The following is a 12,458-nucleotide window of genomic DNA, read 5'->3' as shown; positions in this document are numbered from 1 at the left end:
GATAGCAGCTTGCCACTGACCCAATCAACTTGCTGCAACTTGCATAGGCAACCCTGCAACTACCAATCACTGTACTCATCAAAACCACTCCCATCAGCAGAAGCTAGATCGGGTGGGCTACCTTGACGTTCGTAGGAAGTCACTTCACGACGGCGAGTATGGCCGTCATACCCGTTATCACGACCATCATGGCTGTACCCTGGCTGATGGTCACCCGAGTCGTATTCTTGGCCGTTGTCTTGACCGTCACCATCGTCGCCGTCGTTGTTATAGCCGTCATCCCCGTCTCCTTCCTCGTCATTCTTATTCCGATCCTCGCGTGGCCCGCTATATTCGATATTCTGCTGCCCAGTACCGCAGTTGATGTAGATGTTATGGTTATTGCCCTTGATGATGATAGGGCGTTCTGATAGGGCCTTGTTCAGGAGATCAGGCACGCGAGGCGGTACATCCGCGTGATTGTCACGGCATGGCTCGGCAGTAGTTGCCACGGAATGATCAGGCGATGGAGGACGATAACTCCCTTTGTATCTATCTGCCGCGTGCGTTGTAGTACGAATTATGGCCAAAGTTTTTGCAGATGGAATGCCGTCTGCTGCGTCACGCATACGCTGGCCTTCTTCCACATATGACTGCAAACCGGACGATAGCCAGGCGTCGATCTCATTGTTCGCTTCGTCTTGGTTTGGACATGAGTCCAAACGCATAGCTGCAGGGGCACTCGGTGTAGATATTGGTAAATGCATACTGTTTGATGGGGTAGCACGAGACTTGATGAATTTGACACCTGTTCCAAGGATGCTGCTCACTTTCGCAAGGTTGGCGTTGAGAGTAAGTTGTGAACTGAAGTGCTCAGTGGAGAATGGTAACAGAACGAAGAAGCTTTCTCGTTCAGGAAGAGAGGCGCAAAGTAAACAGATGAATGATATGAGGGGAAATATGATATTCACTAGGAGCAGGTGACCTACAGGAGTTTCTGTTAACCAGTTTTGAATCACTAGCATGTGCGACTGGCCAGCAATGACTCACTCTCGCCTACCCTGATTCAAAAGTCGCTGGTGAGAAACAAGAGACCAAGTTCCTTGCATCCGCTACTTGACCGTCGACAGACCTGCTTGCAGGTCTTGGTTGCCATCTATTTGCCGCAAGTCTACACAACCCTCGCTTTGCAGGGAATATACTAGTCTGGGCGACATCTTGGCTCATTGATGCATGCGTCTAGTCAAACAAAGCCTTGTATCAGTGAAACAATGATAAACTTTCCACGTCAGACCTCCCTAACCTTCACAATGTGCATTGTAGAATACAAAGCGAGCCTGCTACCAGAATCATCGCAGAATAGATCGATATGGAAACAAAGTATCTTGCAAAGGCCATAGTGTGGCGTTTCAGGCTGTCAGTCTCGGCATTCATAATACCAACCATTAGTATACCTTGAATTCAAGAGCGACACCGCATGTTTACTCATCTACTCAGTTGCCCTCTTTCTAGTCGTAGCACTCCGCGGAATAACGACGATGCCTCAATGGACATGCGAGGTCTGCCGCTGGCCCAATGAAGAAAATGCGGAGTCATGCACACAATGCGATAAATCGACACGCGAAGGTGACCCTGGTCTGTCGTTCCTGTCGTTCACTATCTAAGCACTTGAGTGCTAACTGAGCGTCTGCTGACAACACTTCCCAGGCATGACAGAAGGCGAATCAAGCTCAGAAGAAGAACAACCTGACACGCCAGCAAAAGACGAGGTACCGCAGGAATACGAGCTGCCAGATGACGAAGGAGGGGATGGAGACAATGAGGGGAGTGACATGGAGAGTGGGGAGGAAGGACAATGACGAAGTGAAAATAACAAAGGCGGAAGAAATCCGATACGGGATACCCAAAGAGGCGTTTGGAATTAGTGATCATGCAGAGCATGACCTCGCTAAGGCCCATGGGAAAACCGGTCAGCAACACCTTTTTCCTTGTTTGCCAGAGTCAGGTTCTGCTCGCTTCGAGGCACCGGTTCACTTCGAAGAAAGTAAGGAATAGACCGGATGATGTTCGGGCAGAGGATCTAGATGGCTGGTGGCTAAAAGTAGACAGCAGTCGTTCAGGTACAAGAAGATTTAATATTTCCCATGAAAACGTTAGTAGGTATCATCTCTCCAATTCGATCATTTTCCTTTTTACAGGCACTCCAAACCCTGGTATAGTCCACTCGTGCGACATCTTACAACAGCCCCCAGGCCAGAACAGCAGCCAATATTCCGCTTCCTACAACAGGACTGAGCCTACTCGCAGCACCAGTAGGCGTAGGCGATGCTTCTGCCGACCCGTTAGTCGTCTCAGTCGCAGCATTCTCAATAGCGACACCAGAAACTCCTGTGCTGTTCTGGCATTGATCATCCGAAAGCAGTTCGGCGGTAGAGTTGAACATGATGTCCGCGCACTATAAATGGTTAGCTTCATTCTTCTCCAATCTGCACCCTCCAGAAGTGGTCATTCTTTTTCATCCAGTCCCACCCGCGGCCTGCCCGCATCTCTTTTGTATCCTTCGTTAAACACTTCAAACTTACATTGTAAAGCGCACTCCCACTGTGTCCCAGCTGGATGACCTGCACGGTAGCCATCAACCCGTTGATTCTCTCGTCATCCAATCCTGAGTACCCTGCTGCCTTGAATCCTTCTTCTAGATTCGCCCGTCCAGTCTCTTTCATGCAGAACAAGCCTGCACCGGTTTGGTTGAACATTTCTAGGAGCGTGATGTTGAAGTTTGTCGCGTTGGAGCCGAGGGCCAGGTTCACGGCTGTGAGTGCGGATGTGTGGCTGCCGTTTATGATGGTGGAGCCACCACTTGGGGGCCAGATGGTGCCTAGGGTTGGTCAATTAGATTAGCGAGTTTTAAAGATTGGCCTGTTCGACTAGAGGGATGTTGGGTGGAAGAAGAAGGAGGGCTTACGGTTTGCCACGTCTGTTGTCTCATTGACATTTGCGCATGGGTAGATCCATTGGCTGGCTGGTTCTTCAAAGGAGCTGCCGCGCCAGGTAGGTGCGAGGAGGCGGAAGTGAGCGTTCGCGCCAGCAACAAGAGCCGCGACTGCGAGGAAGGAGTTGGCCAACATGATTTCAGGCTTGGTACCAGGGTGCAGAAAGAGTCGTTGCAGTCAGAACGAGAAGATAGGTCTAGAGGAATGGAGAAGTGGAGGTATGGGTGAGGAAAGAAGTGTTTACCCTGCAAGCATGCAGCATCTGACATGCAGCTGCCGTACTTCTTATACACGCCTGTCCAATGCACCCTCCTCTCAGCATCCTCTGTTTAGCCGCACTCCCGTCGTCCTAGCGGAGCAAAGTCGCCAACATTCCGCTGCCAAGCAAACACTATGGTCGTTTCCACTCGTCCATCCGCAACCACGGCACTGGGAATGTGAAGCCATGCATATAATGAACCAATGAACACTTGTTGTCCATGTTCGAGAGCCCAGAACAGATGTCTTCATGGGCACAATCGTGGTTGTGGCGCGAGCTATAGCTGCGACCCTGCATGCCGACCCCAGAATAATGTGCTCAAGTGAGCAAGTTTTCGAATTAGCGAAGAGAGCCTGGTCAGCATGCCAACCGCCAGCACAAAGTTGAAAAATCGGTATAAGACCACATCAGGAGGATTGAAAGAAATTCATGACCCGAATTTGGACGAAGCCTGATGGCAATGGAGTGCATGTTTGAAGAACCAGGTTGGTGTTAAGCATGTCTCAAGTGGTTGTGGTTTGCCGCTAGCCCGGATGAGGTAAGGTCCAAAACGATAGCACCTGGGCATTGCAGATCAACAGGAACCCATCTGACAACAGAAGAGAGATGTGAATGCACATGATTGAATTGCAATGTCTGGTATCATAAAGACTTACAAAGTCAAAAACTCCATATCCAATGCCATGACCCAAGCTCCAAGAGACCAATGCTAGCTTTTGCTCAAAACATGCTACTTTTCTTCTTCTTCATCAGCTTCTCCGCACTGCTCTCGCTCTGTGTTCTCAACCTCCAGAAGCTCTTCTTGGCCTTTGCTACTGGCTTTGGCAGACCGTTACTGAAAAAACTGCTCTGACTTGCTGCAGGACGATGCGGAGCCGGCGTCTGCAGGAATATGCCCGGTGTTTGCTGCGTGCGCGGAGGTTGCGTGGGAACAGGGGCGGGACGAGGTACTGGACTTGGTCGCTGGTTATGCCACCCGCCTTGTACGAGTGGTGCAGAGTGTCGCTGGGGCTGTGGTGACGGACGAAGGAGACTGGATTGGTCTCCGAACTGCTTCTTCAGGCGTTCGGTCTCCTTGTCAATCTCGGCCTGCTTCCTTCGTCGCTCCTTCTCCTCGCGTTCCTTCTGCTTGCGCTCCTGCTCAAGAAACTGCAGTGTCTTCCGCTCTTGCTCTTCCTCTTGCTTGCGCCGAGCTTTACGACTGGCTTCTTCTTGGCGCTTCTGCTCGCGTGCCTCGGCCTCTACTTGTGCCTTCAACCGCGCAGTCTCGGCGTCGATCTCCCATTGTGCTCGCGGGTCCAGCCTGGGACCTTCTTGACGCTGTTGTGTTGGACGCTGTGGCTGGGCTGGTAGTTGTTGTTGTTGAACTGGACGTGGTTGTTGTTGGACTGGCCGTTGCTGTTGTTGTTGGACGGGTCGCTGCTGTTGTTGAACCGGCCGTTGTTGCTGCTGAACTGGGCGTTGTTGTTGTTGCACAGGTCGCTGCAGCTGGGCGGGTGGCTGTTGTTGCGGTGGAGGCCGGCTTGGCTGCGCCTGGTTCGTAGCTAGCGGAGGTAAGGAGGAGCGCTTGGCAGCATTACTGCTGCTGCTGGTATACGAGGGCGGAGGTGGCTGTGCGTTCACGCCAGCATCTCCTGCAGGCTGGAGTGGGACCTTCTCGGGTGGGTACTGCGACGACGAAGGGGTGTACGCAGGTGGGGGCGGAGGCTGGGGCGTCATGACCGGCGCTGTGATGTTCGGGCCTTCTAGCGGTGATGACCCCTTTCTCGCTCGCAGTGGCATGCTGTTCTTCCGGATGTTGGCGTTGATGTGGAATTGTTCGTTGAGGTCGCCGAAGAACAAATCGCGTATTACAGCGGCCCCAATGAGCAACGCCACCTCGAGACCCTTGTAATCTTCAATCTCCACACGGTAGAGATTCGACTCCATGATGGTCAACTCCTTCAGGCCAGAGAACAGGGCGACGGCAATGTCGGGCTCCTTGCTCTTCTTGACCTTCTTGCCGGTCGGGTCGGTCGATTTGCCCGTCATGTAGCAGGTCATGTCCTTGCCCAGCCTGCCCTCCTTACGCCACGCGAAGTTGACTCTAGGCGTATTCACGTCGGCGGCTGGATCCGTCATCGTACGGTCGAGGGCAGAGTTGCTGGGCGTCCTGAACGTGACTTGGGGAATGCTGAACTCCCAGCTCACCGTGCTGCTCCATTTCGCCGTCGAGTGCTTAATCAGAACGCGCGAGTCGGGGTTGTACATCTGGATTGCGAATTCGGTCGGGTAGATCGGCTGCGGTGGGGGCGGCACTCCGCCATTCTTGCGGATCTCCTCCTGCGAGAGTGTTGGATGTGACCATCCGGGCTTCGCCATGACTTCGCCATAAAGAATGTCGGGGTTGCGCGAGTCGAACAAGGCTACGGCGTAGGTGTTCTTCGCATCGTTGGAGGCTGGGTCGACGTGGTGGAGGGCATACTGGGCCTCGGGCTCGGAGCCGTTCTGGGTGAAGTAGAAGGATTCGTGGTGCTTGACCTTGTCGGTCGAGGCCTTGAGAAAGAAAGCTAGGGACGGTTAGTATGGCGATAGCATGACGATAGGCCGCGTTAGTCAGGCACACGTACTGGGGAGATTCTCGTCTAACATTGCGTCATGCTATAGCCCTCTGACCTGTACGTGTGACGGGAGAGATGGTCAGGGGTCGGAGAGAGCGATGTGTTGGCAGGTCAGTACATGTATGGCGGCGACGGCGTCGAGGTGATTATGGTTCACCGGCTACGCGTCTTCCATGAGGCTGTACGGGCATCCCTGCAATTGCGCCAGGAGCCGCTGCCCAATGACGCCGGCCGATCTGCCCCGCTAATCGGCTATTCTTAGAAGAGTCAGCCTCGTGGGAACCGTTTTTCTGCTGCTCCACCCCCCCGTTCTTTCCACTCGCTCGCTCGTATATCATCGCCTTCATCGTCTCATCTACCATTGGAGCATTCCAGGCTAGAGTGCTCTTCACAAGAGGCTGCTGCTGAGCAGGCTGTAGCATGTTGACGATGCTTGCGCAATGCACCACTGTACGGCGTTTCATCACGGCCCACAACACAGCCGACCGAAGGACGACCGCAGCCATCCACCCCTCCAAGCTCAGCGCTATAACTAAAGTCTTTCTCTAGGCTGTTCACACTCGATGCTTGTCAACGGCTTCTGGACTTGGCATCTTCGATTACTATGTCAACTACGATGTTGTGGCTTACGCGTCTTCTCACCAAGCGAGATGCAGCCTTCTCGCAAGGCATGCTAGATCGAGACTAACCACCCCGAAAACTCAAAGAACAACTCCAAAGCCAGTTGCTGTCCCACTCAACCACCAACATGTATGACTGATCAAGGAACCACGACAAAACCATTGTGCTGGTTTTCGATCGGAAGACCTCATCTCACCGATGGATGGTCATCGCGTTGAATTGACGCGCATTCAAGCGCTATCACTCCCAACTCACTCGATGACAGAATCAGCACTTGGAAGCAGGGACGGCCGATATTAACCACACAAACACCACTTGCATTGCATATGCCTCATCGTCGACGATGACGACGCAGCAGCAGCCACCGCACGGCCACAGATTATGTCTCCTGCTCCCGAAACCGTAAAAGCGCAACGACGGCCTAGAACCACATCCCCGCGGACAGAAGATAAAGAAGCAAAAGAAAGAGGAGAAGGACTACGTCAGCAACCAAGAGTTTTGCACTCCAAGCTCCCGGGTGCAACAGCAGCCTATCGGTGTGACGCAAGCTGAGATGCCGCTTACCAATGCGGAAGTTTTTGGACTGAAAGGTCAGCACAAGACTCTAGAGGATGCATCCGAGTGACGCAGAGTTCAGTATACTTGAAGATGTAGGACGTAAAGTCTAAGAAGAGTCGATTCCCATTCACCCGACGAACCGTTGTAAGTATACCTGGTGAGAGGCTGAATTTCTCTATGAATACATCTCAATCTACGTTGTCGTTTCATACACTTCAGTTTTTATCCTTTATCTTTGTCAGCTTGTGTTACACTCTCATGCGGATGAGCTAGTCGGAGATATGTCACGTGATCTCTTGTCGTCATTGGCCTACACGAGTGCATGTCAACGAGCATCTACGCTGATACCATCACGAACGTGGCAGCCCAGTGTAGGGACAAAAGCTCTTTTTACAAACTGTTCAATACCCCAAGTATCAGTGGACGCACTGTGTGAAGACAATGGCTATCCAAAAAGTCGCATTCACTTAGTCAAGCTGTATAGTTGAAGTCGAGGCGGGCGTATCGAGTTTTCGTACTAGCTCTGCGCTAACTCTTTTTGAACCCTGCTTGCTCGTCGCGCCTTTCATCCACGACGCCAGAACAAACCGCGACCTCACTTGTCTAAGATAACTAAGCAACCTCACGTGTACAACAAAGCCGTCATTCTTAGTCATGACTGAGCACGCACCTGTGACTGACGCCCTTACACATGAAGCCGCCACTCTCGAGGAACCTTCTCTTCCGACTAACGGCACTGCCCAAGATGTGGCTACAAAAGCATTCACACCGCCAGAAAACGTATCTTCCGATACGGCTCTAGCATCATCCGAGCAGGATATTACTCAATCGCAGAATCACCCGCCGTCTGAATCGAAAGCGGTCATTGCGTCATCTGAATTCATCTGGTATCGCAGCGCCTCTATACAGACACTACCACCCAGCAATGGAGAAGAATTCAAAAAGATTCATGGTCGCGAGCCCACCAATCAAGAGCTCGTTAGCAAGATTGGTAGTGCCGCGATCGGTCGTTATTCGCCAAAGCCGTCATCAAATCCTTACGATGTCGTTCTAGGCAAGCCATTCGCTATTTCGACTGATTCGAAAAGACGCTCAAGCTATACCGACTCTTCCTTCCAGACCGGTGATGCCGTGCAATGCAAGAAGGCTCTGCTACGAGCAAAGCTCAAAGCAACGATGTTAGCCAAGAGACAGCGCGACGCTGCTCGAACTGCAGGGTTCAAGGTATGGTCTGAGACGAGAGACGAGTACATCATACACTCGGAGCGATTTCCTATCGACATTCGTTTCGACGACCAGGGAAACGCGACCAACGCGAATATTGATGGTTTCTCACTGCCCAACATCTGCGGCGAAGAGATTAGGATCAGCAAAGAAGGCAAAGACGCCGCCTCGAAACATATTTTGAGTTTCACTCCGCCGCCTACACCACAGTCAATGCCAGATCAGCATATCACCGACGAGACGAACACACCTCAGCGCATTCGCACTGTTGAGCCTTGTATACCGAGCGACGATTCCGATCCGGTACCGATTGAATGGTACGGCTATATCGAGCACATCCCAACAGAAGCTATCCAGACAAGCAATGGTGGAGAAATCGAGCAGGAAAGGCCTATTGGTAGGAGGTCAAGCGAACAAGAAAGTACGATGAAGGAGCAGGATAGATCGGACGCGGTCGTAAGAAAGGGAGAGACCGTAATGATGATAGGTGGCGAAAGATTCGCAGACGAATACATCGTGTACGACGCGACAGCATTAACTCCTCCAAGTTCCGTAATAATATCTGATTCGAACTCGGATACGAAGAAAAAGAGAAAGTCAGACGACGAATGGGAGCCAGAGATGGCCGCAAGCACACCCAAGCGCCTCAAAACTTCACCCATACGCAACGATACCCTAACACCGGAAGCAAGCTCTCATGGAGACAGCATGGCGCAGAATCCTGGCGAACACGTCGAGAGACATGACGCAAAAGATAGCTACACCGACCGTACGCAGACTAGTCAAGAGCAGACACTACATGGAACCGGACGAGCCCGGTCCAATACATTACAGCGAGTGTGCGAGGAGAAGGCAGGCGCCAAACACGAACCGAGTGTCTCAAATTCACCAAGACAACGAGGCGTCAAACGTCAAGCTGAAGACCAATGCGACGAGGAACGGCAGTGCCACAAGGTGGCGCGCGTGACGGAGAATGATCCACCATCATATGTTGCGTATACTGACGAGCAGAAACGGTCAATGGGATTCGGAGACGGTGACATACAGAAGAAGGACGCAGCCAAGAAAGTCTTAGTAGAGAAGCGTGAAGACGACCGTCGAGTACAGCAGGCGCAGCGCGTGGAAGAGAGAGAGCGTGCGGATCGCCAGAAACAAGCGGAGCCGGAAATCCAGCGGGCGCGTGAAGCAAGGAACCAACGAAAGCTGGAGATCGAAGCAAAGAAGCGAGCGCAAGAAGCCGATGTCCAACGTCGACGGGGGGACAAGGACAGAGACCAACGCCGCCGACGTGACGACTCGCACGACACGAGTGGGAAGTCACGCAAGCCGACGGTGAAGCAGAAAATGGAGCCGTCCAAGCCGATGGATCCATATGCAGCGGCACGGCAAGCTGAGTCAAAGCGGAGAGAGCTTGTATTTGCAGCGCGCGAGGTTGGAGAGGCGGACGGCCGTACGCGCGAGCGGTCGCCTGCTCGTGACGGGGGTTCTAGTAGATCAGATGTCAAACGACCAGAGTCGGAGAAGAAAGTCCAAGAGAAGAGAGTGACAAAGAAGCGGCCGAGCCGGACCGCGAGAGGGGAACTCGAGCGGTATGATCCGAGGAAGAGATTTGGAGGGGGCAAGTAGAAACAATTGTTAAAGCTGGAGGGTGCTGGGTATGCTGGCGCATGAATGAGTGTAGAGTGAAGGTTCCGAGATCCGTCTCCTCGGGAAGCACCCTTTGTTCAGTATTTGGTATTTGGCGTTTTGCAAAGGGTACGGGTAGCAAGTCTTTTGCTGCTAGCATTATTCGTAGAAATTCCAGAGTTGTCTTTTAAGAGATGCAGCACCGTAGTGACAGAATTCTAGCTTGAATCAGATCGATCAACCAAGCTCGCTGAGCCTCATCATGCTGTCAGCCATTCATTTGCAGCTGATTGGCTATGGTAATATGTGTGGCTGACACACATCAGTTCTTCTGACCCCTGTTCTGCATGTACTTCTCACGTCGGTCCATAATCAAGCTTCGAGAATGGACGTCAATGGCCACTACGAAATGCCTCTCAACACTCGTATCCGCTATGATTGCGACGAGAGGCTTAAAGGGGTCCTTGTTGCATCGTTTGATTACGAGAAAGTTGAAAAAATATCTAAGATTCGCCGACTATGCATGGTTCTTGTTTGGGCGGCCTGAGGGAGATGATACCTAGTGACCTATAGAGATACTTGCTTCCCGTTCAAGTACGTTTTATCAAGCCCAATTTTAGCCAGCACTAACAGGGCTGAGAGCTATCTGACAACCAGCTATGAGAATCCGCCTGGTTTATTCTTGGTTCAAAACATCTCGTAGCTCAGCATTCACATTTCTCTATGTGGCCTTTATGACAACCATTAGTCTGTGTCAGGCATACAGATAAATTCAAACTAATACTTATACACAATTCCCTGTCTAGGTCACAATAGGAGGTGTACCTGCCATATTCGTCAGTCCAACCGTGAGCCTTTTCTCTCCTTTCACTTTCATTCACTTCCACTTCGAAGGCGACTCTCCACCGCTCACCGAATTTCCCGCATACGCTCGGACACATTCTGAATGTAGCCTGATTCGTCTCTGCATTTAATGCCCGGATATCTGGCGTGACAGTCTCGCAGCATTCTACTTCTGCCCACAGACACACCTGACACGACACAACTCACACACACTGATTGACCCACCACATCGTCTTCTCTCCCAAGCAAACAAGAACGATGAACATCTCAGTCTCGACCGACGACATTTACATGTACGACGCGCCCGCCATGACGGACCACAAGCGCCGCTCCAAAGAATGCATCATCAGAAAGACGCTAGACAACAAAGCGCACATCACTCGCCGACCCAGTTCCCCTCGTAGCGAGGCACATCCGGCAGTGCGAACGAACAAGACCCCTATGAAGACATTGCGCCGTATGGACACCACTCCCCTTCCTCGCTCGCGCGTGGCGCAAAAGCCGCTAGGCTTACGCTCCAAGAAGAGTAAGTCGAGCTGGAAGACGTTGCTGCATGCATACATGCTCGAGCAGTTCTACATCAGAGTCGCAGAATGGCGCAATGCCCGCGCGGCTCTATCATTCCCGCAGTACGAGGATGAAATGGACTGCAGATACGACACGATGGACTCCCGCTTCGCCTAACATATGAGCAGCGGTGTGTTTGGATGTCCTTCCATTGCCTTCAAGCTTTCGACAGCCAGCACCAGCAGCTTTGGAAGCTCGACTGGGTCTGATAGTACCGCGTCAACATCCGGTACTAGCACGTGGTCCAGTCTCGTGAGCGGTCAGTCTGGCGCGGCGACAGTCAGCGGATCCTCGGGCAGCATGACTGCCGCTGTCAGCAAACCGTGGACGACAGATATAGAGAGGGAAGATGCGCCGGACCCATCCACAGACCACGTCGCCGTCGCCCCTAGCATTACCATCACGCCCATATCCCCACCCCCACCCCCACCGCCCTCGCAACCAGCCGAGCCCGCGAACACCACCGCGGTCGCCCCACACACATTCGCAGGCCTGGGTTTTCTTCCATCACGGCCTTGTAAGTCCGAGACAGTGACCCCACCAAAGCCAGCATCGATGTCGGAAGACCAAGTCAGTGCAAAGTCACTGTCTGCTCCCAAGATCCCGAACCCTGGGTCAGATGTCGCGCCCCCACCAGCTCCTCCCTCGCAGTGCGAGGAAGCTGCGAAGACATCTGCGGAGTTGCAGTCTCCAGCACTAGCGACGGGTATAGAACCAGTCGCGTGTACGACCCAAGTGGAGGATACGAAGCCTGCGGTACCCCCCTCTTCGAAGGACGACACCAAGTCAGCTGAGAGTAAAGGGGTGATCATTCCCTTTCCTCCGATGGAGAACAGCAAGTCGACTGTATCTCCACCTTCGCCTCCAGTGGCTAACGCCAATGCGCCCACTGAGACATCAAGGCAGATGAGCAGACCAAGGGATCGAGCCTTGGTCACTCTAGTGAACCCCGAGAAAGCATCCAAGCAAGAAGTAGAGCTAGGAATGGGTTCTTTCGCATCCTCCCGTATCGATTCCCCGGAGGCACAAGTCTCGGCCTTCTCCAATCCCCATTTCAAGCAATTCTTCAACAAGGAAATGGAGACTCTGCAGACCAGCCTCTCGGATTGAGAAGACATACAAGGATCGCAGGTTGTCTTCCTCTTGCGCTCACTGAAGTGGATCGCGGATAGCCATGAGGCTGGATGG

At 52.6% G+C, this 12,458-nt stretch overlaps 4 protein-coding genes across 4 annotated transcripts; 2 read left to right on the top strand and 2 right to left on the bottom strand.

Moving 5' to 3' along the window:
• Positions 1 to 2,215: 2,215 nt before the first annotated feature.
• On the bottom strand, positions 2,216 to 3,107 carry ACET3X_001900 (uncharacterized protein; the record flags this gene model as incomplete). Its single annotated transcript, XM_069447243.1, has 3 exons — positions 2,216 to 2,434; positions 2,562 to 2,857; positions 2,945 to 3,107. The coding sequence occupies 3 exons, from the start codon at positions 3,105 to 3,107 to the stop codon at positions 2,216 to 2,218; spliced, it is 678 nt and encodes a 225-aa protein (XP_069312142.1).
• An 844-nt stretch (positions 3,108 to 3,951) lies between these two features.
• On the bottom strand, positions 3,952 to 5,862 carry ACET3X_001899 (uncharacterized protein; the record flags this gene model as incomplete). Its single annotated transcript, XM_069447242.1, has 2 exons — positions 3,952 to 5,780; positions 5,841 to 5,862. The coding sequence occupies 2 exons, from the start codon at positions 5,860 to 5,862 to the stop codon at positions 3,952 to 3,954; spliced, it is 1,851 nt and encodes a 616-aa protein (XP_069312141.1).
• A 1,802-nt stretch (positions 5,863 to 7,664) lies between these two features.
• On the top strand, positions 7,665 to 9,860 carry ACET3X_001898 (uncharacterized protein; the record flags this gene model as incomplete). Its single annotated transcript, XM_069447241.1, has 1 exon — positions 7,665 to 9,860. The coding sequence occupies one exon, from the start codon at positions 7,665 to 7,667 to the stop codon at positions 9,858 to 9,860; it is 2,196 nt and encodes a 731-aa protein (XP_069312140.1).
• Positions 9,861 to 10,961: 1,101 nt separating this feature from the next.
• Positions 10,962 to 12,380, top strand: ACET3X_001897 (uncharacterized protein; the record flags this gene model as incomplete). Its single annotated transcript, XM_069447240.1, has 2 exons — positions 10,962 to 11,332; positions 11,399 to 12,380. The coding sequence occupies 2 exons, from the start codon at positions 10,962 to 10,964 to the stop codon at positions 12,378 to 12,380; spliced, it is 1,353 nt and encodes a 450-aa protein (XP_069312139.1).
• Positions 12,381 to 12,458: the final 78 nt, after the last annotated feature.

The sequence above is a fragment of the Alternaria dauci genome, chromosome 1, assembly GCF_042100115.1.
Source record: "Alternaria dauci strain A2016 chromosome 1, whole genome shotgun sequence".
NCBI lineage: Eukaryota > Fungi > Ascomycota > Dothideomycetes > Pleosporales > Pleosporaceae > Alternaria > Alternaria dauci.
The sequence above is the reverse complement of the archived record's forward strand: the minus strand, read 5'-3'. Positions and strand labels throughout refer to the sequence as shown.